This window comes from Oryza brachyantha, chromosome 7 (assembly GCF_000231095.2).
Source record: "Oryza brachyantha chromosome 7, ObraRS2, whole genome shotgun sequence".
Taxonomy (NCBI): domain Eukaryota; kingdom Viridiplantae; phylum Streptophyta; class Magnoliopsida; order Poales; family Poaceae; genus Oryza; species Oryza brachyantha.
This window is the reverse complement of record NC_023169.2, coordinates 15634063-15658966: the sequence shown is the minus strand read 5'-3', so window position 1 is coordinate 15658966 and position 24904 is coordinate 15634063. Positions and strand designations below refer to the sequence as shown.

General features: G+C 39.3%; 3 protein-coding genes across 3 annotated transcripts; 2 read left to right on the top strand and 1 right to left on the bottom strand.

The window, feature by feature from the left end:
- The first annotated feature begins 1047 nt into the window (after window positions 1-1047).
- LOC102703411 (putative anthocyanidin reductase) lies at window positions 1048-4310 on the top strand. Its single transcript, XM_006657861.3, has 5 exons — window positions 1048-1201; window positions 1302-1471; window positions 1710-1925; window positions 2953-3347; window positions 3985-4310. Exons 1-5 carry the CDS (start codon window positions 1093-1095, stop codon window positions 4115-4117), a joined length of 1023 nt encoding a protein of 340 aa, XP_006657924.2. The 5' UTR covers window positions 1048-1092; the 3' UTR covers window positions 4118-4310.
- A 2611-nt stretch (window positions 4311-6921) lies between these two features.
- Window positions 6922-13221, top strand: LOC102702863 (putative anthocyanidin reductase). Its single transcript, XM_006657859.3, has 5 exons — window positions 6922-7326; window positions 7447-7616; window positions 11537-11755; window positions 11884-12269; window positions 12938-13221. The coding sequence occupies exons 1-5, from the start codon at window positions 7221-7223 to the stop codon at window positions 13068-13070; spliced, it is 1014 nt and encodes a 337-aa protein (XP_006657922.2). The 5' UTR covers window positions 6922-7220; the 3' UTR covers window positions 13071-13221.
- Window positions 13222-14814: 1593 nt separating this feature from the next.
- Window positions 14815-18543, bottom strand: LOC102703137 (PLASMODESMATA CALLOSE-BINDING PROTEIN 3-like). The gene is made up of 4 exons (XM_006657860.3): window positions 18134-18543; window positions 17084-17317; window positions 16170-16203; window positions 14815-15527 (listed from the first exon to the last, which is right to left on the bottom strand). The coding sequence occupies exons 1-4, from the start codon at window positions 18201-18203 to the stop codon at window positions 15272-15274; spliced, it is 594 nt and encodes a 197-aa protein (XP_006657923.1). The 5' UTR covers window positions 18204-18543; the 3' UTR covers window positions 14815-15271.
- Window positions 18544-24904: the final 6361 nt, after the last annotated feature.

The following is a 24904-nucleotide window of genomic DNA, read 5'->3' as shown; positions in this document are numbered from 1 at the left end:
CAATTTTTCATTTATTACCTATAATTTTTGATTCTTCGTCTTATTTAAATTTTTTTGCGGTTGATATTTTTATTTTTATTAGATGATAAATCATGAATAATATTTTACGTGTGACTAATTTTTTTCTAATTTTCTGAAAATTTTTCAAATAAAACGGATGGTCAAACGTTAGACACAAAAACCAGAGAATTGACTTTTTTTTTTTTGACATCTATCAACACTTGCATGTCGTTTTCAAACACTAACCCATTTGTCTAGGCCACGGTAGATTTGTACTGCGGCGAGACAAGTAGACAACAAATGTTGACTGTTGTGGCAGGTTTGTTCTGCGCCAGAATTTTTGAATTTCTTCAAATTTTTTTTCCAATTTTTTGGTGAATTGGTACAAACACGGTCATTATTTTATCTTTTTAAAAAATGTGGTTTCGAAAAATTTCAAGTTTGGAGTGTAGTGATTGTCCTGATTCAAACTACTCCCTCTAGTTCCACAGTTTATTCGGGTCGGTTTACACGAGAGTGTTGTCAAACTTACAAAAATTTGACTATTAATAACTTTTAGAATATTTAGTACTCCCTTCGTTTCACAATATAATACTTTATAGCTTTGGCTAGATTTACATGGATACTAATGAATCTATACATATATATAAATTATATATATATATATATATATATTCATCAATTGATGAATTTAGGCAAGGCTAGAAAGTCTTACGATATAAAACGGAGGTAGTATAAAATACTACGCTTATATATACGAGTCTTAAAAACACTTTAATACAAGTAACATTTATTTAATTTTCGTTTATATTTCAATAGATAATCACAATGACTGATAGATTTTAAAAATTCTGTCGTTATCCAAAATAGCAGCAATTATAAAACTGCATGGAGGAGTGGCATGCGCGAGGTTAATTTGACTACAAAGTTCGGTGGTAAATTAAACCATTGATCCTGAGTTCCTGAAATTAACCTCGACGGTAGCTAGCTTTTCCTGCATTATTTAAGAGAAACGGGGAGAGAGGGCCATGGACACCAGCAGCAACATCAGGAGGAGCAGAGCAGAGCAAGAAGAGCAGCACGTACAGGAAGATGACGAGCAAGGTGTGCGTGACCGGGGCCAGCGGCTACATCGCGACATGCCTCGTCAAGAAGCTGCTGCAACGAGGCTGCGTCGTCCATGCAACCTTGAGAAATCTCGGTAAGTTTCTGATCGATCCCATTGAAGTGATGAGCATTCGAGCAAATTTGTTCATGGATGGATGGATATGAATGGGTGATGGTGATATGTGTATGAGCAGGCGACGAGACGAAGACGGCGCCGCTGAGGAGGCTGGCCGGCGCGGCGGAGCGGCTGGTGCTGTTCGAGGCCGACATGTACGACGCCGACACCTTCGAGCCGGCCATCGCCGGCTGCGAGTTCGTCTTCCTCGTCGCCACCCCCATCTTCCACGGCCCTCTTAGCACCAAGGTACACTACACACGGGATCATGCATGGCATGGATGATTTTGAGTGCTCCGTTCTAGATTACACATTCTACACCGGATGATACTTCCTCCGTTTCAGTATACAATAACTGGTTTTCTTTAGATTTATTTATGAACCTAAAACATTTTATATAACTTAAAACAGAGGTAATGGTAATATAGTTGAGAGGATTGGTTGATGTGTATGCAATTTTGTTGTTGTGTGTTTCTGGTGGGGTCAGTACAAGAACACCACCGAGGCGGCCGTGGACGCGATGCGCATCATCCTGCAGCAATGCGAGAGGGCAAAGACGGTGCGGCGCGTCATCCACACCGCTTCCGTCACCGCCGCCTCGCCGCTCAGGGAGGACGGCGGCAACGGGTTCAAGGACTTCATCAACGAGTCGTGCTGGACTGCTCTCGATAAATCCCACGGATACAGCAACGACGTCATGGATGTACGTAATCAAACCTTTTATTCCCATTTCCTGTTGGAGAAACACCCTACGTTTGGGCTCTAATCCATCTATCTATGATCTATCTACTCTCCCTATTTATGTTTGACTACTCATCTTATTAAAAAAATTTACATAATTATCAATTATTTTATATTATATTATTTATTATTAAATATATTTTATGTATATATATAGCTTTATATATTTAAAAATTGAATAAAACGAACTGTTAAACATGTGTCAAAAATCAACGGTGTCAAATATTTATAGGGACGAAGGGAGTATCTATCTATATAGATATCTGGCTAGATATCTATCTGAAGAATTCAACGACTGAGATAATATATCATTATACATTCAGTTGAACAACACAAATTCACAAGAGTATTATTTATCTGTTGACTGAAAAATGACATTTCCAATCTATGATTTAATTCTTGTTTTCCTCCGACTATTACTTAGGCCTCGTTCTGATGGTTTTCGTTTGGCACAATTCTCACGCAACAGAATTACTCTATGTAAAACTTCCTCATCCAATCTTTTTAAAACAAAAATAATAGTTAATTCATTCGTTCACAAAATCAGATAATGTATAAAGTTAAAAGAAAAACACCACCAAGGTTATGTAACATGTCGGAAAACTCTTTTTAGCACACGGGGTGGATGCCTACCTGTGTGTTTGAATATCATTTAAATAGTCATAAAAATATAAAATAATTTGACAAGATAGATTAATATAAGTTATATCACTTCACAAATATGTAAGTTTAAATTCAACTTTTACGAGCTATAAAAAAACTGAAAGTCATTCATAATTATTTTTGTTACAACATGTGATGTTAAATTTAAACTTGCATGTTTATGAAGTGATACGAGTCATATTAATCTATCTTATTTTTTTATATTTTTTACAATCATTTAGATGACATGTAAATTACATGTAAACATGTAATAAGTGGATACCGACCCGTGTGCTTAAAAACCGTACATGTCTTATGTTTTTCAACATGAACTGTATGCTTTCCAGGCCTATGCCTCATCCAAGACACTCACGGAGAAGCTGCTGCTGAGCTACAACGAGTCCGGGAGCAGGGGGTTCGAGGTGGTCACCCTGGCGTGCGCGCTCGTCGGCGGCGACGCCGACACCACGCAGCCCTACCACTCGCTCAGCATCCCGGCGATCGTGTCGCCGCTCACCGGCGACGAGCGGCCCCACGGCACCCTCCTCAAGTTCCTGCAGGCCCTGCTCGGCTCCGTGCCGCTGGCGCACGTCGACGACGTCTGCGAGGCGCACCTCTTCTGCATGGATCGCCGGCCGCCCATCGCCGGCCGCTTCCTCTGCGCCGCCGGCTACCCCAACATGCAGGACTACGTCGACCGCTTCGCCGCCAGATACCCGGAGATGAAGATCAAGCTCGATGAGTACGTGTCTGTCCAGCTAGACTACCTGTGATTAATTTGTTCTCTCTTTGATCATTTTTTGCAGATAATATGTATTCCCTCCGTATCAAAATAAGTGCATCCCCTCTGTAAACTCGAATTTGAACTGAGAGGCTGTATTTATTTTGAGCTGGAGGTAATATTAATTTGTTGTTATAAATGTGTACCATGTATGTGAGATGGAGTTTTAATTTGTCCCTTAGGGTATATATATCCTCTTCTTTTTTTTACATAACATTGCATTTTATCTAAAGTATTGTGAGAAAATTAAAAATACTTTTGTGAATTTAGATCATGATATCTCACTCCATAAACATGCAAGTTAAAAATTAATCTATACAAGTAGAAACAAAAATAACATATTAAACTATAATGATACACGTACTATTTCCAGTCAATCATTAATTATTTTTGTTGTAATTTATATAAGTTAAATTTATACTTGCATATCATGAACTAATATATAACACATGTTGTTAAAAAAATCCATATTTTTTATAATTTTACATAACTATTTAAAGAACATGAGTCGACATCTACTTCAAGATTAAAAAAAGAAGAAGAAGAAGACGACTTTCCCTCATTTATGTGTTTTGGTTGTGTGATCTGTCTATTGCAGGGTGGTAGACAAGGACGTGAGGGTGCAAGCGGATACAAACAAGCTCGTGGAATTAGGGTTCAAGTACAAATATGGGGTGGACGAGACGTTGGATGCAAGTGTGGAGTGCGCCAAGCGGCTGGGGTTGCTTTGATTTGGATCAATCCCGTATCTATGAACCATTATATATATAGTCAATGTCTAAATGGCCATGCTTTGGATAAAACAAAACGTACCCTCGTACGATGGAAGAATAAAATATAGTTTTGCATCAAATATGTTATTTACTGCTTTGAATTTTTACGTACACCCAGATTATTTCGGACCGTCCATTCAGTACAGATCATGTGGCTAATATTATTACTACCTCTCATGTGGTAAGAGCCATTTATCATACCTCGAACTTGCAATATATAAAATCTATAGTATCAGGGTAGTAAAATATTTTTTATATTATTTAAAAATAATTATAAACAATATATTATTTTATCTTATTTAATTTTTTGTTATAAATATGTAGAATTATAAGTCATGCTTAGAGTGTTTTAGTATTAAATTAAATTATAATAAATAACTAATAATCATGTAAAAGTTTTAAATAAGACAATCGATCGACTTTAAAAATCACAAGGTTAAATATAATATCGGAGAGGGAGTGCTTCTCAAGTGGGGTTGAAAACGGATCGAAATTTTTCTAGAATCCGGACCTGTTTTTGAAAACGGAACCAATCGGTCGGAATTTTGTCGGAATTCTTTGAAAACGGTATTGGAATCAGAATATTTTTTCGGAAAACGAAAACGAATACGACAAGAGTAATATCGGTTGAAACGAGGAATCAGTTAGAAATTTTTCGGATTTTTTTTCGGAATTCCGAACATGAGCTTCAGCAAATTTTGGCCCAATGGCCCAACCAGTCAGGCAGGCGCAAAGCTAGCACTGAGTGTTCCCTTTGCGTACAGCATTCCAGGCTGAGTGTCCCACGTGCGTGCAGCAGCGTAGGACCGCGCCGAGTTACCGATGGCGCCGCCGTCCAGTCCATCTCCGGAATCGCTGCCCCTTCCAGCTCGTTCCTCGCCGGTGCCCATTCCGTTTTTTTTTAAAGATCTGGATATACATTTCGATGTGTTTTTATATTTCGATAAATTTTTGAGACCGAATTTGTTCCGTTTCGTATTTGCTCCGTATTCGTTTTTATAGTGCCCAATTCCGTTTTCATATCCGAGTTTTTCGATTGATAAAGATGATTTTTGTCCGTTTCCAAGCCGTCTTTATTCTATTCTCAAGTTTCAAAGCCCAACAACAGCGTGGGATCCGGTGCTTTTAGTATTTGATTAATATATAAAATCTATAGTATCAAGGTAGTAAAATAAATTTCTATATTATTTAAAAATAATTATAAAACAATATATATTATTTTATCTTATTTCAATTTTTGTTATAAATATGTAGAATTATAGCCATACTTAGAGTGTCTTTAGTATTAAATCAAATTATAATAAATAACTTAATAATTATGTAAAACTTTTAAATAAGACGATCGATCGACTTTAAAGATCACGAGGTTAAATATAATAACAGGGAGGGAGTGCTTCTCAAGTCTCAAAGCCCAACAGCAGCGTGGGATCCAGTGCTTTGAGTATTTGATTATTCACTTGAGCACCAAGATTTCCTATTTACTGCTCACTCAGCTCGTCAGTTTCTTTCACAAGATGTTGTTGCAACTTGCAACCAATATTTTTGATCTTTTATTAAAACAATAATGTTTTTATAAAAATTAAAGAAAAGAGTAGACACTGCTAAAAAAACCCAAAAATGTCTGGGCATCCATGTTGGTTGTCCTAATACTCGGCACTGATAGAACAAAAAAAACAAGCACCTGCGTGTCCCAAATAAGTATCTGGCACAAATGACTGGCTACTATTTGTGCTGGATCTTAGTTACATATTTGGCATATTTGTGCCAGGTACAGAGAAGAACCGGTAAAATTGAATCCTTATTATTCCGGGTATTGGAAATATTAGAGAATAACAGACAGAAATTCCTATTTAGGTCGGTTATATAGTTGAACTAGCACAAAGGGTGTAAAGAAGAATCGACACAAATAAGTATCCTATTTATGCTGAGTTTTATTTAAAAATATCTATTTATACCGAGTTTCGACACAACTAAACACAAATAATGTAATTGCACGATATTATTTCTTATCCCTTCATCCATACATGTCTTATCCTCCCTTCATACGCAGCAATATTATCTATACACATAGACACAATGACTTCCCCTACACACCGATAGATGTAGACAATATTGGCATAGTATCCCTTCATCCACACATTTCTTATCCTTCTTCGGTACGCAGTATCTATACACATAGACATAACAACTTCCTCTACACGTACTGATAGATGTAGACAATATTGGCAGCACGATGCCACTGGAAGTTGGCTAATATGTGCACACGTAAAACAAGTAAGATATTAACATACGATTAACTTTTATATATATATATATATATATATATATATATATATATCATTTAACCGTTTGAGAAAAAGTGCGTATAGAAAACGAAGAAAAATAGATTAGTAAATGTGTTTGCGAACGCGCCCAGCAGCAGGCACAAATAGAGTTAGCAGTCCGCTGGATATACGAACACATATTTGAAGTATTAAACGTAGTCTAATAACAAAATAAACTACAGATTTCGACAGGAAACTGCGAGACGTATTTATTAAGCCTAATTAATTCATCGTAGCCACTATTTACTGTGTCATCACATTGTCAAATTATGACGTAATTAGACTTAAAAGATTCGTCTCGTAATTTACACCCAATATGTGTAATTGGTTTTTTCTATATTTAATACTTCATACATGTATCCAAATATTTGATGTGGTAGCATGAAAACTTTTATTTAGGGCGTAAAACACAAAGAGATAGTGTAGGTGGATGGCCGCGTGAGCATGCGATTTATCCTTTTAAAGGTGGAAAAAGTGTAAGCTTGTAGCGGGTGAAGCCGCCGCCCGGGCGCCATGGCTGCTATGTGCTAGCAAATAATATTAATTTGGACTTTGGAGCATGCATGTTACTGCAAGTCAATAGGCTCTCCTCACTAACTCCACTATTATAAAGTGGCCCCGGATGGAGAGCCACAGATCAGGCAGCGGCGACGGCGACCGACGGTGACGACCCAATTGACCGGAGAGCAAGAAACTAACTGCAGGAGAGAGCAGGGAGGATCGACGGCGATTCAGAGATGAGCAGGGTTTGCGTCACCGGAGCCGCCGGCTGCATCGCGAGCTGGCTCGTCAGCAAGCTCCTCGCCAGGGGCTGCGTCGTGCACGCCACCCTGCGAGATCTCGGTGACTTGCTCGATCTCTGCTTAGTTAGCTAGCTTGCTATTATTCATGGCGATGGCCGATGGCAGCTTGCTGATGGGGGTGGGTGGGTGTGGCATGATGTGATCTGGTCTGATCGAGCAGGTGACGCGAAGAAGACGGAGCTGCTGAGGAGGCTGCCCGGCGCGGCGGAGCGGCTGGTGCTGTTCGAGGCCGACATGTACGACGCCGACACCTTCGAGCCGGCTATCGCCGGCTGCGAGTTCGTCTTCCTCGTCGCCACCCCGTTGCAGCACGACCCCCGCAGCACCAAGGTTCGTGCGTCATGAGATGCCCATGTCTTTTCGTTCATGTATACGTTTATATGCTAAAATTTATTTATTTTTTAAAATTTAGAGTTATTTTTTAAATATCTTTCGTCAAATTTTATTTTCTTGCCTTAGCTTTTAAATAGCTCAGAATACGTATATAAATTTTTAAACCTTAAATTTTTTTTCATATGCAAATATAACATTTGGCTTCCAAACGATCGACCCACTCTCTCGAGCCTTTGCTCAGTTTGACCCGGATCAAGATATAAATTACTGCCTCATTGTATCATTTAAAGTTTTACCTTCAAACACCGTTAAACCCAATCTTCTCAGCTTGCATCGGAACCAGCTAAATATTTTTTCCAGTATGTATATATGTGTATTTGCTGAAAGTGAAGTTATAAAAGTTCAAAAACATGGTAAATTTACCTATCCAAAATAAAAGGATAGATTAAAAATAGTCTAAACTAAAATTTAGATAATAAAAAAGGAAATTATTATGCGTAGAACTCAACCATCCGACTTAGGCATGACCCACTTAATCAACGGCTACGGTGTCATTCACTTAATCCTATTTACCTAATTATGGTTACAGTGTTTCATCATATGTAAGCAGTAAAGTTAGATCGTACGTATAACAGTAAAAATATGGTTCAAATAATAATTTACGTTCCCGTACACGGCATGCATATCAGGTACAGCTACAAGGCAAGGCTTCTCAGAAAAGTGTGCAGCTAGCTGGTGTCATGCAAACTGTATCGATATGCATGTTACTTAATATCTTATTACCTCTGTTTTATTTTATAACGTAAGATGTTTGATTTTTTTTAACGTTTAATCATTCGTCTTATTTAAAAATTAGTATAAATATAAAAAAGACAAGTCATACTTAAAGTTATTTTGATGATAAAGTAAATTATAAGCAAAATAAATTATATTTTCATTTTTTTAATAAGACAAATGATCTTACAAGTAAAAAAGTCAAACATGTTACGTTAAGAAAGAGAGTATCTAAAGAATTGATCATGAATAAATAATTTTAGAACAGACTATGTAAATGAAGGAGTCGTGTCACATGTTCCGATTCTTGAGGTTCGCCAGCATTGCAACTCGTGTATCTTATCATTTATTTTGGATCCGCTGTCTTTTTCTACTATTAACTCTATATTATATTATATATATATTTATATTAATGCTAACTAATATTTATATAAGACTTTATTATAAGACTTTATATCTTCTCCATATTTATATGGATGTTAATTAGTTTTTTTATTATTAAAGATTTCCGATACTTCTATGTGTTTATATGGATGCTAACTGAATATAAACACTTATCTAATTTACGTCTGTTATTTTCTCAACTATTAAGGGGTGATTGAACGGCATACTTATAAATAAAATATAATTTATAAATAAAAATTTTATATACATATTTTAGTAATCTAAAAGTCAAAACTGTAAAAGAAACTTCAATTAAAAAACTTTAAAATTAACTCTAAATTTATAATTAATAATTTAGATTTTGCTTTATAAACGAAAAGACAGAGGACGCGGATTGGTTAGCTTGATCGATGCCCGTTAAGGGAAGAAAGCTCCAGGAAGAGACGGCGATGAACGTTATGACCAGGGACACCCAAAACGAAGCGGATGGGGATAAAATAAGGAGCTGGTCAAAAGTAAAATGACGAGGTAACACGTACATGTCACTGTATATAGGGTAATCCGCGTTCGTTCACCCATAAGAACAAGTATAATAGCATATTATAAATTAGTTAAATGCTGATGTGGAAGAGAGAAGGGAGGAGAAAGAGGAGAAGCTAGCTATAAGCTTATAGGCAGCTCAAGCACCAAAACCAAGATAGCATGTGAGACAGATATATGGGTTTTACATTAAAGATAAATAGCTAACAATTATACGAGTGGGTTATAAAAAGACTATAAGAAGCCTTATAACCTTGTTGGCTATATTATTAGCCTTGCTCTAAGAGCAGGTACAATAGCAGGCTATAAGCCAGCTATAAGCATATTTTAAGAAGATAATAGAGAAGAGAGAAGGACAGCGGACTACTAATTCGTAGCTAACTACAGCACGGATTTTAAGACACATATGTGTATGATAGGTGGGACTGAATATTAGTTGTGTATTTTATGTTATTATAGGAATTGGCTACTAAGTTGGCTATAGACAAGTTAGAACCAACAGTTGGCTATACTATTAAACTTGTTCTAAGTTAACTTATCCCCTCGTTTTTCGCACGCATGCTTCTCAAAATATATTTTTTTAAAAAAATTATAGAAAAGTTGTTTTAAAAATCATATTAATCTATTTATATTTTTTTAATAATTAATTAATCAGGTACTAATTAATTAATATGTTTTCCGTGTCATGGTAAGTTAACTTACCCAACACAAATGAACATGGCCTGAGTAATACTAGTACTTCCTCTAAACCCAATTCTTAATCTCTTGAGAAAGGGTAAAGTCAAATTAATAGAAACTTGATTATCAATAATTTTTAAAATATTTAAATCAAAAATACCATAACATGGTGTATATTATTCTCAGAAAGAACTTTCACAAAATTAATATATATATATACAATAAAATTATAGTCAAACATACGTTTTAGAGATGTTTATTATCTTAAAAAAAGTCAAGAATTATGATACATGAGGAACTACAGTTGAGTGTATCTAATTGCTACAGGGGCGGCGATCGAGACCGGTTTCAAATTCAAAATAGGGCGTATGTTAATTTGTCACCTTCGTCGACTGGTGCACCGCTATCTGGCCTGCTGCCTACATCGTCTTTTTTTCGGTTTTCAAACCTTTTGCTTTTTACTCTCAAGCATGCATGTTTTAACTCTTCGATTCGACTTTATATTTGACTATTCATCTTATTTAAAAATATATTAAAAATATATACGAGGTTAAAGTAATCATAATAATAAAATAAGTTAAAAAATAAACAATATTTCTAAAAATAAATCAATAAAATAAACAGTCAAACTACGTTCCAAAGTTAAAGAGCCATATATTTAAACATTGAAAGATTTAAATATTGAGAGAGTACTATACAGAATAGCCGTGGCACCGTACTACTCTTGCGGCAGCTATTTTCTATGGCGTGCTGTGGATTTTTTTTGGATTTTTGATTTTATTTGTTAAATAATTCACAAATTTGATTTTGTGTTTCGGAAAAAACCGTACTTCTAACCTCCTGCCGCCCTTTGGGAGGGCAGAAAGCCTACGTGGCTAACAGCTTGGCAAACGGGAGGGGAGGGGACGACGGTGGCGTGGCAAAAATATTCATTTACACCATAGGAGACAAAAAATACTTGCACAAAAAAATTTTAATTCGCGAAAAGAATTTTTTTTGTCATATCGGACGTTTGACTAGATGTCGGAAGGTGTTTTCGGACACGAATAAAAAAATAAATTTTATAGCTTGCCTGAAAACCATGAGACGAATTTTTTGAGCCTAATTAATCCGTCATTAGCACTTGTAGGTTACCGTAACACTTATGGTTAATCATGAACTAATTAAGCTCAAAAGATTTGTCTTACGATTTATCTCATAACTGTATAACTAGTTTTTTGTTTAATTTAGATGTCCAAATATTCGATGTGATATTTTTTGGAAAAAAAATTAGGAACTAAGGAGGGTCCTAGTCTATGAACACAGATAAGATTATAACCAGTACCGTGCTCCATATGAATGAAAAACCAAATGACGTATTTATAAATAAAAAATAATTTATAAATGAGACTTTAATATATATCTTACCGAAGGAAAAACAAATATGATAAAAAAATCTTAAAATTAACTTTAATTTAAAATTAAAAAATTAACTTTTAGGTTATAAGCACAACAATGCTCGATTAGACGTGGTTTGAACTTCATTTTCCGCGTGCACGCAGTACAAGAACACCACCGAGGCCACGGTGGACGCGATGCGCATCATCCTGCGGCAGTGCGAGCGCTCCAAGACGGTGCGTCGCGTCATCCACACCGCCTCCATCACCGCCGCCTCGCCGCTCCGGGAAGACGGCGCCGGCGGCGGCTACAAGGACTTCATCAACGAGTCCTGCTGGTCTCCTCTCAACCTCACCCACGACTTCACCAACGCTTACCTCGACGTAATTAGTCAATCAATCCTACGTAGATAGAGCAAATTAGCTCTCGATCGAAGTGATCGCCTGACATTGTTGCCGCATGCCTGCCTCGCCGGCGATCGACATGGCCGGTCTCGACCGCTCGCATGCAGGGCTACGTGTCATCCAAGTCGCTCTCCGAGAAGGCGCTGCTGAGCTACAACGACGAGCCGCCGGCGCCGGCGTTCGAGGTCGTCACCCTGGCGTGCGCGCTCGTCGGCGGCGACACGCTCCAGCCGCGCCTGTGGAGCTCCATCCCGGTGATCGTGGCGCCGCTCACCGGCGACGAGGGCTACCACAACTCCCTCAAGTTCATCCAGGCGCTGCTGGGCTCCCTGCCGCTGGCGCACATCGACGACGTCTGCGACGCGCACATCTTCTGCATGGAGCAGCCGTCCATCGCCGGCCGGTTCCTCTGCGCCGCCGGCTACCCCAACATGAAGGACTACGTCGACCGCTTCGCCGCCAAGTTCCCCGACATCGAGATCAAGCTCAAAGAGTACGTGTGCGACCAATCAAACTCAATTAGTCTCAATTATTAATTAATGTTATGAAATTATATGGAAAAGCGCATACACGGATTTTTATATGGAAAACTAAATCGGAAAAAACTAAAATATACGATGTGTCAACCAACAATTAATGATAGCCGTGGAGGAGTAGAATTTAGGGACCGACTCCGGTGCATTTACTGATAGTAGAATTTAATCTATACCGTTGATCTATTTTTATTGGACGACTATAATTAAATTATATTATCGGCAATATTAGGTACAGTAGAAATTTAAAAGGTTATATCGTACTTTTTAATGTGGTCTTCATTGTAAAAAAACAAAATGACAAAATAATGCTAATCAAGTAATTAACGAAGTATAAAAATACTAGTATTCTACTAATAGTATAATTCTACCAGTAAAATACACCGGAGAGTTGCTCTGATTATAAATATAGAAAATAACACATAGTCAGCGTCATGCTCTTTCCGTGTGGCTTATAAGACAAGAAAATACGAACTATGAAAAGTTCTTCTATAAGTAGAAGACTGTAACTCTTGTGAAACACCTAATCCCCCAATCATGATATAAGCATTGAACTGTTGATATGTTAATTGTTTCTTCTGGTACCAGTGAGTGATCGTGTGATTGATTTTTGCGCTCATCTTCTCAGGATCACAGGGGAGGGGGTGAGGGTGCAAGCTGACACCAACAAGCTTGTGGATTTAGGGTTCAAGTACAAGTATGGGGTGAACGAGACGCTGGACAGCAGCGTGGAATGCGCCAAGAGACTGGGAGAGCTATAATGTGATATGCAGTATATCTATACTACTTTAAATGTCTCTATTACTAATGACAGTGAATCCGACACCCTAGTAAATTTTCGCAGCTTTTTGCTTTACAAATTAGTCCTGGATATACTAGTCTTCCATTTTTGTTGTGCTAGTCAATCCGTCGTCCTACTGCTTTATGTATTTTTTTTTTATTTTTATAAATTAGCTCTTAATATTTTCTGATATTTTACATTTTGTTCAAATAAGTGATATTACCTCAATTATAGGTCAAATCCAATTCACATTTCTCCATAGCAAAATTATCTAGTTACTCCCTCCAGTTCTATAATTCTTACTACTCTCGTTCGATAATAACTTTATTTTTCAATTTTTATGTCTAAAATTTAATCATTTGTCTTATTTGAAAATTTTGTGCAAAAACTTAAAAAAATAGTTACGTATAAAGTATTATTCATGTTTTTATCATCTAGTAACAATAAAAATATTAATTACAAAAAAATTCAAATAAGACGAAAAGTCAAAACATACATTGTATCTAAAAACTAAAAAATAAACACGGATGTAGTATCGTTTTGGACAAGGACGTCATTAATCTTTTAAAATTTTAACAACTAATAACATCTAAAATATTTAATTTCGAAATAATAAAATAATATGTATAGATAAGTCATAGAAGCACTTTAATATAATTAAAAATTTATTATATATATAATAATAAATCATAGTTAAAGATAGATTTGAAATCTTGTCGTGTGTCGATGTCTAGATTTATCAAACTGTAGCAAATATACGTCATGGTACCATTTTAAATTGAGGCAGCTGCGACGATCACATCGGTGGTTTTCGAGATGGTTTTGGCTGGCGTTCACCAAAAACAACGACATTTATCGAGCTTGCAGCCCTGCGCCGCAGCAGATTAGGTTAAGGTTAATCGTCAAGGTCCCAAGCGGCAAGCGCACGAGGCCCAGAGAAGCCGGCCCATCGCATCAAGTGGGCCTCGAAAGAACCGTTCATCCATCGTGGGCCCAAAAATTGGGCCGTTTCTCGTCGAGCGGCCCACAGAATCCCCGGGGGGAGTCGAGGCTTTCTTCTCCGATCGATCGCCTGATGCGCTCCGGCGAGGAGGGGCCCGAGCTAGCGGTGGCCGCCATGATTGGAGCTCCGCTGCTGCCGCTGCCTGCATCATCAGATCCACGCCCGTAGCCTGCCCCTGCGTGGCAATTACTGCCTCCGTGACCACGCGCCTTAATAACTCGATCGGCCTGCGCCGACCGCCCGGCCCCCGCGAGTTGACAGTGTGTGCGACTGACACCATCATCAAGCTCAGGCTCGCAGCTCGCTCCTCCATCATCGCTGCCGCCTCCTCGCTGCAAGTGGCAGCTTTGGCTTCGCTTAGCTTAGCTGTATGCGCATGACGCCTTCGTACCAACACCACTCTGATGATCATCAGAGGAGTAACCTGCTGCAACGCTGCGACTCTCTGCAAGTGCATCATGCTTCACAGTTCTTTTAACATCGCTGGGAATCTTTGTAATGCGATAGGCAACAAGAGAAAGAAATGCATGCATCTGGATCAATGGAGCCCCACATGGGCAAGAAAATGGACGGACGGTCGTCCCAGTGATTCAGAAGAGTAGCACTGATGCGCCACATTACCTAACAGCTATAAGAGCTAAAAACATCACTATGCATCTGTCAGGGTTAGCGACACCATCGGATGACTCCATTTTTTGTTAGGTTTTCAGAGATGCAGCGGCCAAAGGATGTGAGCCACATCGTCATCAGGGATGAGCAACTTGGTGATAAGTTGATAACAGCATAAGATGGCATTGTCCCAACAACATTTCATTCCAGCCAACCAACCTTGAACCTACCTACTGGTTTCCCTAGATTTACAAGATAATAAAAGATGGGCAAAAGAAAAAAGAGAACGAAAGGCAGTCCTTGCATGAAAGTGACAGACATCCTACCAGATTACACAGTACGCAACATGAAAAAGGAGCACCCCACACAAAACACCCATTGGCACCAAACAAGCAGCAGGCAATAGTGGGTTTTCGGACGGGATGACATCTTCAGAAGGATCAGGTCAGGTCTCTGTTCAATCCTTTTTTCTTCTTCTTCACAGACCACATTACTCCTGCAACAAGGTCACAGAAACCGGTTTCTTTCTATCGGCGAATAGGAGCGTCGCTTCAAGGGGACGGACGATCTCATGCGAACGCGATGAGCGAGAGGAGCACGGCACAGAAGGTGGCTAGCCCAGCTCTTGGATTCAACCCAGCTGCCGCGGTGTCCATGTTGCCTGTGCCTGTTGGCCCTAGCCCGCCCAGCCCAGTGCCAGTGGTAGTCCCTGTCCCCATGCCGGTGCCGGTGGTTGTGCCGGTACCAGTACCGGGTGTGAAGGTTCCTGGAGTCATTGTTCCAGTTGTGCCTCCAGTGATCGGAGTGGTTGACGTTCCAGCAGCGCTGCATAGAAATACAGAAATGTTGTTAGGGTATTGAGATTTCGATTCAAGAGGTATCAATCAACTCAAGAGTGAACCGTCAATTCGAGATTATTTCTAAAACCAATATATTGAAATTTGATAGCAAGCTACGAAAATGGTTCATAAGTCCATTGTTGCCATAATCATATTTTTGCTGCTGCCTGCATATCAGAAATGCAGGTTCAGAAAGTAATATGTGCATTTTGGTAGAAATGAGGAGCAATTGATGTACTAGAATAACTTGAAATAGTTGATGGACTTGATTCTTAACAGCAATGTATACTATTGGCTCGGTTTTTTCAATATAAACAAAGAATATGTGACTCTGACAGGGAATCAAAGGAGATAATGAAGTTGTAACACAAAGAAAGATTGGAAGAAATCTTTGTAAGCTGGTAGGGTAACAATGTGAGCTACATGGAACTGGTGGCTGTATTCAGTTTCATAGTCCCTAGTTTTAACTTTTGTTGTTCAGACAGAGCATCTATTATAACTGAGGCAGACAGGTGTGTTCAAAATGATTCTGATCAAACTCAACGCAAAAGGTCCATTGGTGGTTATAAGTTTGACATTAACCATCCATAGTGATACATTGTCAATTGAAGAGCAGTTAATAGTGTACCTTGCACTAGCAGGGAAGGAGCAGCCAGAAACACCTGCAATTGAAGAAAAAACGTGATTATTTGAGGAATAGAAATGTCTCTACTTAATGGAGAAAACAATGAAAATGCATAGAATTGATATCATCCATTCATCCTACTCCAAAATTTAGACTTTCCCCATATCTTAACACAAAATTTGAATTTTCATGCCAGCTACCAAAATTCTTTTGGCTTAATCTATTTGCCTTTTTTTCTCTACTACTTAAAAAGCACAGTCAGCTGTCCTTCCTCTCCCCTCGCGCATAGCACACTTCCACCCCAAGAAAACCAATAATAATCCATCTGCGCACTCCCACCCCAAGAAAACAAAAAAAAAAATCCAACCACTCCCCACTCATAAGAAAATCAGACCTAATAAGCAACTTTTCTATTCGATCTATATATTGGGCTCATTCTCGATGAGCCCATATAACAACCTAACTTAATGTCCCGTTGCAAAGCACGGCTAACTTACTAGTTGCAACAAAAGTGGCACTGACATTTACTTTTTCCTTCTCTTTTGTCCTAACTGACCACGGGCTCAAACGGTAGTCAAAGTATCAGACTGAAAAACCTTATAAATGATTTTAGTTGACACAAGCAAACAAGTTCAAAAACCTCAGCATACTTCATCGTCTGAACTGCAAGCTGCATTATGCATTACTTGCATCAGTTGCATCGTGCAACATGCGGTCAAATGCAGCCCGCTCATCACATTCATTCTAATCATGCAAGGCAGAAGCACTTGGCCTAAACTTGCAACTACTCGCCGCGCGATCGCTCGGTGACAACCAGTACCCGCAAACATGCTCACGAACTGAAATGAAAAGCATAAATCAAGCAGGCAACGAGCAAAGATACGCTCTTGCAGGAGAGGCTGCGGCCATTTACTTACTTGGGTCGCTGGTGGTGAGCGTGGCGGTGCCGGTGAAGTCGCAGGTGGCGCCCATCGCCCTGTTCCTCTGGAAGTAGCTGTTGGCCGCCCAGGAGCAGTGCGCCACGACGGTGTTGGGGTTGAAGCACTGCCCCTGCTCGTGGATGGAGTTGCAGTCCGCCCCCGCCCCGCACGCGTAGTCGATGGTCTTCTGCAGCGCCGCCTGCGGCTGATCCGACCTGCACACGCACCAATCTGCGCCAAGAACAGCGGAAGGATTAAGCGCCCAAAGATTTGGCCGCGAGAGAAAGCTTGCGCATTTCAGGGAGGAGGAAAAAAAAAAGGCGCCTCTTTTATGCAGGTCTTCTTGCTGTGCATGCCACGATGTGAACGAACGAAAGGTACGGTAAGGAATGTGACGAAAGCAGGAGGAAGAAAAGAGTAAACGTCTGCGCAGAAAGAGCAGAAAACTAGGAGAAAGCCAGCGTACCAACGGTTTCGATTGTTTTAGAAAGAAAAAATGTACAAAAAATATCAACTTGAGAAGAAGAACACATGCATCTCCAACTCTCCAAAAGGGGAGGGTAGAGATTCCCTGTCATTGCTCCTTGTTCTTGAGTGGTTTTCTTCTGCAATAGATGGACATCAAGAGCTGAGCAGTACATGACTACTGTTTGACAAAGCTAGGATAGGGGAATCTGAAAAATGTTCAAACAAATCATAACGAAAGCTGCGTGTTTATACAATGGCTGATCTTTCCTACAGAAATGGAAGAACTAAACACAGAGGAAACCACTTCTCTTCCAAACAAACTCATAGATGAACCAAGCAGAACACATCAGAGAACCAAGAAAAAGAACAGGCATTCGAGTATCTTGAGAGCGACCGACAAGTAGAACAACACCTGGGGAACAGAAATCCCCAAAACTCCAGAAACAAAAAAAAAAAGAGCAGCAACCTTTAATTGCAGGTCGCAACCATTATTTAAGACACTGAACTCAGGCGGCGAAATCTAACGAAAGGGAAAGGAGCACACAAAAAAGGGTTAGAAAAAGACCCGGAGAGCTACACCTGAAGCGACGAGGCTGGACGACATGAGAAGCACCACGGCCGCCGCCGCCGCCGCCGCCGCCGCCTCCATGACGATGAAAGAATCTACCACCACCAGCACCAGCAGCAGCAGCAGGGAGAAGCTGGCAGCCCACGGCAGCAACGAGGGGGAGATCCTTCTGCGTGCCTCCTCCTCCTCTGGGTGGATGGACAAGATGGGATGACGAGCTGGAGCGGCTGGGTCAGGACAAGAGCGGCAGTGGCAGTGGCTGCAGCTGCAGCTGCAGAGAGTGAGTGTGACTCTGTGTGATGTGCGGGGTGCGCGTGGGAGATTTCAGATTTGCCATGGAATTTTAACCCCCTTTTTTTTCCCTTCGTCTTCTTCTTCTTTTGCATCAACGGTTGCGACCTCTGGGAGACTGAGCCGCACCCACCACCTTTCGCTTTGCTGCAATTTGCAGTTTTTGCTTGCCTTCCGTTCTCCTCTGTTCTTCCTTCCCCTGCCCACCGCGAAACGCCAGCGTGTTTTTTCGTGTGGTTAATAATTTTGCTTTTCATGCGAAACTACAGAAAAGTAACACCAATTCATTGTCTACTTCATCTATTCGAAATATAAATAAGAAATGACTTTATTCGTCCTCAGTAAATATAGAAATAATGGAGGTTAGAAGATAGGGTAAGAAGGGTGAAATTTGGATAAAAAGTCTATTAAATAAATTGCTATTTGTCGACATAAATTTTATGAAAAATTATGTCAAATTTTAAGTCGTTAGATTAATTTCAAGATTTGTGCAGCCCTGCCCTTCCCTAGTGGCGTCGCAATCGTTCGTTTCGCTCCCATTACAACAGAGGAGAATATTAGAGATACAAATACATTTTGTTATAGATAACAAAATTTAATAGAAGCTTTAGAGATAAAAATAAAATCATAGAGAGATATGATGGAATATTTATCTTGTACTTCAAGTTTCTATATCATATATACGTTATAAATGCACTCACGAGGACCAGTGCAATACACAATAGATCATATAATTTCTCCTATTCAATATTTTTCACATGTGCTACCGCTATGCTAGAGAGTGTTTTGATAATAAAATCACAGCTACGTTAAAGTTACATTGTAGCTATGCTTAAGTTACAGGTATACTGTAGTTGCATTTGAAAATTGTACAAATATTATTGTTGTCAAAAGTTATATAACAATCCTAAATTTCCGAATGGTTTGTATTGATAACGATGCAAAGCAATAGTGTGGTGGAGTCGCCGGTGGACTAACTCATTGGTGTTCAAATGTTAATACTAATAAATATTACGCACACGTAATAGCATCTCCAAGAGAATAGGCATATGAGTAGTTAAGCTAAATTTTAGGTATTTAGTGGAAAAACAATCTCCAAAAGAAGAGCTATCTAACCTAGTAGACTATTAAAATAGTTTTTTTCCTCAATAGCCAAACTTGACTAGTCTCTCCCATCTCATCTCAATAGCTAAACCTGGTTGGACCCACATGTCATGGGAAAAAAGAGGAAGCTGCACCGCCCTCGCTCCGATTGACTCCAGCGCTTCGGGCAGAGCAATCCCACTCCAATCGCCGCCTCCCTCGCCCTCCGGCAGTGCCACCACCCCACTCCAATTGTTGCCGCCCTCGCCCTTCTGGCTAGTCTGTTAGAATGTATATCAATTTGGCTATAGAATCATCTAACATGAATAGCTAAATAAAGAATCGAAGAGCTAAATGTTAGCTAGTCTCTTGGAGATGCTCTAAGCGAGCTTTCCAAGTAAATCAAGTAAAATCAAGGATATACCAAACACGGATGTATAAAATTTGGTGATGTACGTGCAGTGACGTGTGTATGCGTCTACCATCTAACTGAAAAAAAAAAGGAACAATTCCAAACGGTTTCATTTCAAGACGAGAGACTGCACCTGCACATCGGGTTACATTATTCTCGGTTGGTGTGGTGGTAGGGCCCAAGAAGCCAGAGCCAACAGCCAAGTATGCTGCCGCTCCCCGACCCCAGCGTCTGGTCCCGTTTGCAATACCCACATTTACCACAGCTGCCAGATTGCCCAGATCCGACCAATTGACCAACACCACTTTTCTCGTGCTAAGGTTTAGATGGCAAAATTTTTTTAGAAAAAATGTTATATCTAATGTTGACCGGTTGTCGGAAGGAGTTTTCGGATACAAATGAAAAAACGAATTTCACAGCTCGGATGGAGACCGCGAGACAAATTTTTAAAGCCTAATTAAGCTGTCATTAGCACATATTAGTTACTGTAGCACTTATGGCTAATCATGGACTAATTAGGCTCAAGATTTCGTCTCAAGATTTCTTTCATAACTGTGCAATTAGATTTTCGTTTCATATATGTTTAATGCTCTATATAAATGTGCAAAAATTCAATGTGATGTTTTTTTAAAAAAATTAGGAACTAAACAAGGCCTAAAAACATCCCGCAGTAGCTGTAGACCTGAGATTTTTAAGAAAAATGCAGACCTGAACGCCCGATATCTCAAAATATACTCCTATGAAAAGAAGTGCTGTTCCTTCAAAGAAAAAAAAAGGAAGAGTGTTCGTGCTGTTTTCATTTCTGTTACAGAAATTCTTGATGATACGATTCAGTCGTTGGGTAAAAGCTGTTATAGATGTCATGAGTGTTTTCATTTCTGTTACAGAAATTCTGGCCTTGGTTCCATCAGATGGCACGCCATTCCACATGTTCGAGGTCTTAACATATTTACAAATAAAAATAATTTATGATTAAAACTTTTATATATATATTTCTAGTGATTTAAAAGCCAAAACTAAAACTTAACCTTCGATGAAAAAACTAGAATTAACTCTAAATTTAAGTTTAAAAATTAAACTTTTGGCTTATAAGTATAAGCACAATCGAGAAGATGTGATGCAAATCGCTAGTTACAATCTTCTGCATTACTGCTTCTCACTTATATACATGGGATCCACATGTCCGGGAACAGTAATGCAAAGTATTTTGTACCATAAGATCCATAGCAGTTGTTATTCTCTTTTTTTTAACTCATGCCCTTTATTTAGTAAAGAAAAATATAGATGTCATGAGTATTTTCGATACCAAGGATTGAACTGCATGCACCAGCAGTTTTACAAAGATGCTCCTGAAGATGCCAAATTAACTTAAGCTCTAGACTTTTACGACAAATGAGTTTAGAAAATAAAAAAAACAATCAGTCCTTCATAACTTCTCCGTCTGGACGCGACGACAACGACGGTTATCTTCATTCTACTTACTTCTCTTTTAACACGAATCACTGATAAAATAGCCTGTCTACTATCAAACGGGTTTATATGTCAATGATCAAAATGTACGGGGAAGTAAGTCGAAGGAACTGGCTACACGGGCATCACGCAGCAGCTAACAGCAGCAGCATCAGGAGTATGAGGACCACGACGCTGGTTGACAACAGCAACACGCCCGGATGCGACGCCAAGCGCGCGCACGGAGCCAGCAGCGACGCGTCACCCGACGACGCACGGCCGCCGCCGTTCGCCATTGCAAAGAGCTCGCATTCACCTAAAGCCCACGGAATGAGAACGATGACGACGACGACGATGAGGCTACGGCCTACGGCTACCGCCGCCGCGTGATCTGTTCGTCGCCTTTTGACCCCAGGGCGAGATTCTCCAGTTGTTCGTACATATGCTCGTGGTTACGCTAAAATTAAGCATGACTATATAATTCGTTAATAGAATTTTTATATGTTTCCTAATGATCTAAAAACAAAACCAATAGATACAATTAAAACCTGTAAATTATTTTTAAATTTAAATTTTAACTTATAAGGTGGACCGACGAACAAAAAAAAAGACAGGGAGCTTGATTGGTTGGTGCGGCAGCTGGTGCGCTTGGAATATATGCTGCTGCTGCTGATGCGGCGGCGAGTGGACTCCCGAATCATTGCAGCTGTGCCGCTTTCTCTCGCGCATGTTCCACGGTCCAGCCGAGCTGCACGGCCAAGCCTTTCACTGCCTTATTATTTTTCCATATCCTGCGTTTTCTCCTCTCCAGCTTTCGAATCTCTGGTGGCGATCGAATAACAAAAGGGAGAGAGATCGCGAGAGAAGAAGATGTCGTTGCCACTGGCCAAACTCGGTCGATTTCTTTTTTCAGTTCGCCAAGTGCCAATGCACTTTAATATTTGGGACAGTTGATGAGGTTACAAACAATATGTTATATCATCATCTTCTTGTTTCTGTTTCCGCTTATAAACTAAAACTTAAATTTTTAATTTTAAAATTAAAATTAATTTTAAGAGTTTCTTCGGATCACATGAATTTTTCGAAACAGTTCAATTACTTCATTTTCCTTTTAAAAATCCTTCGAACCGAGAAGACCCTAAAGTTTTTTATTATAATTTATTCTTTAGTTCTTGCTTTTTATATCGTTAAGAAAAAAATATTTTTTTATTTATAAAATATTTTTTGTTTGTAAATATACATATTAATTTTTTAACGTAGAGCTCGGGAACGTTCAGTGGCACCGCAGAAGTGCGTGCAACAAGAGTGTTGGAGTGTCGTGTGGTGTACTGGTGTGTGTGCGCAGCTTAAAGTAATCGCCATTTGGTCTGCTTGATTGCTTCTTTTAGATCAACGAGATGTACCGGGGGAGGAGGAGGACCAGTGGTGAAAACGGCTATAGTAACACCTGCCAAATCTTAGACGCCACTGACAGGGGTCAAAAATACTCTTACGTTAGGTAGGACGGTATTGCTAGCAGACAAGTGTAGAACCCATCAGAATCTTTGCTTTCTCCTCCTCTTTTTGAGCCTTTGCTGCACCTGCCATCAAGACAGTGCGAAGAGGAGAGAACTCGTAGTAACCTGAAAATACCCCCTACATTCACTGTATAATTAGAACACTCTTACGGTAAAATTCAATATACAGTGCGGATCTAGAATCCGAAGATTGGGTGGCTGATTACCTTCTTCCTCCTTCAGCCCCTCTATTCTCTTTCCTCCCCTTTTCTTCCCCCTCATCTCTCCTCTATTGTACACAGGGGATCCGGCGTGTAGAGGGCTGGAGCCTCGGCAACCCCCAATAGATCCGTCCCTACACACTATGATGACATATACAATTAAGACAGTCTTACGGTAAACATTAACGATATACATGTGCATTAAAAAAGATCTATACAATACAATCAAAGTAATGTGCATATGCATTGCAACATATTTGCACAATCTTGATGGGTTGAGTGTATGGATCGAGCATATTCTTTAGATGACTATCAGATATTCAGATGGGAGAGGGACACATGGTGGCACTTTGACATGTTGGAAACTCAAAAACATCATTGCATGCAAAACTAGAGTGCACCACATGGTCGGTCCCCTTGTGCCCTCAACATTGTACGCACAAGGAAATGAGGAACAGGGCTGGCAAAGCTAAGCTTTGTACGAACCTAACCGAAGTTTGCTGCTCATTTATTCGTTATTACTAAGTACTCCGTAGATAAGTTGCAGTGAAGATGGGCGCCCACGGTTGGTGGTACTTTTGCCCACTAACTCTACTGTGGACTCTTCAAGTGTGCTTGTACAGCAAAGCCCATGTTCCGGCCCAGCATATGGGTGTCTCCGTGGGCTGTGTTGGGCTAGAATAGGTAGCGTGGGCAAAAAATGTCTTCTTTTTTAATTTTTTTAATATAGATTATAATATGTTAAAATATGTAATGAAAATATAATTGAAAGTAATTTGGCTTTTGCATATGAAAGTATGAAATGGGAACACATATTTTCGAATGAAATTATAGGTGCGGTTAGAATTGCAGCTGAAGGCATTTCAAAATTTGCTAAGTACTCCTTCTGTTTCATAATATAAGATGCTGGACTTTTTTGTTTATAATGTTTGACCAATGACTATTTGTCTTATTTAAAAAGTTATGAAAATATAATTTCTATTGCTTGTGACTTACTTTATTATCAAAAGAACTTTAAGCACGACTTATCATTTTTTATATTTGTACTAAATTTTTAAATAAGACGAATAGTCAAACTATGCAATAAAAAAAGTCAAACATCTTACATTATGAAACGGAAGTAGCAAATGAGTATTGCTCAAAATTAAAGTTTCAAATTAATCATGGTAAAAGAAAATCAATAGGTATCTCTAAGATTTCCAACCAGTACTTCAAAACTGCATTACTATTGAAATTAGCAGTTGAGGTTGATACAAAGGTGGAACAATCATGGTTGGAGTGGTACTACTCCAGGTTATACGATGTTACAGTTTCTGTAGATATATTTGTAAACCTATATATAGACACACATATATTTATATTACTTAAACAACTAGTAGTGATGCCGGTGAATTTATCGTCACCACCCCACCACCAACTTATATTATAAGAAGGTGGCAAAGGGTTCACGTGTCAGCCATCACGTATCAACTCTCTACTTCATGTAAAAATATCTTGGATCAATATACATCAATTAATACATAATATATGCAAAAGTGATAGTAATGAAAGGTGAATGATTATTTTTTAATTAAAATCTTGTTGTAACTCACGGACAATTGCTAGTATGAATATATATTTATATATATATATATATGTTCAAATTTATTACTATTTACATAATGTAGAGAAAAACTAAAAGATCTTATAACGTAAGTAAGAGATAATACTGCTGTTCTAGTTGGAGGTCTTCCTGCAAAATGGGCTGTCTTCTCTTCCTCTTCAGCTCTTGTAGCCTTCGACCGTATCGTACTGTCACTGCCATTGGGCCCCAGCCGCCCCACATCCTCC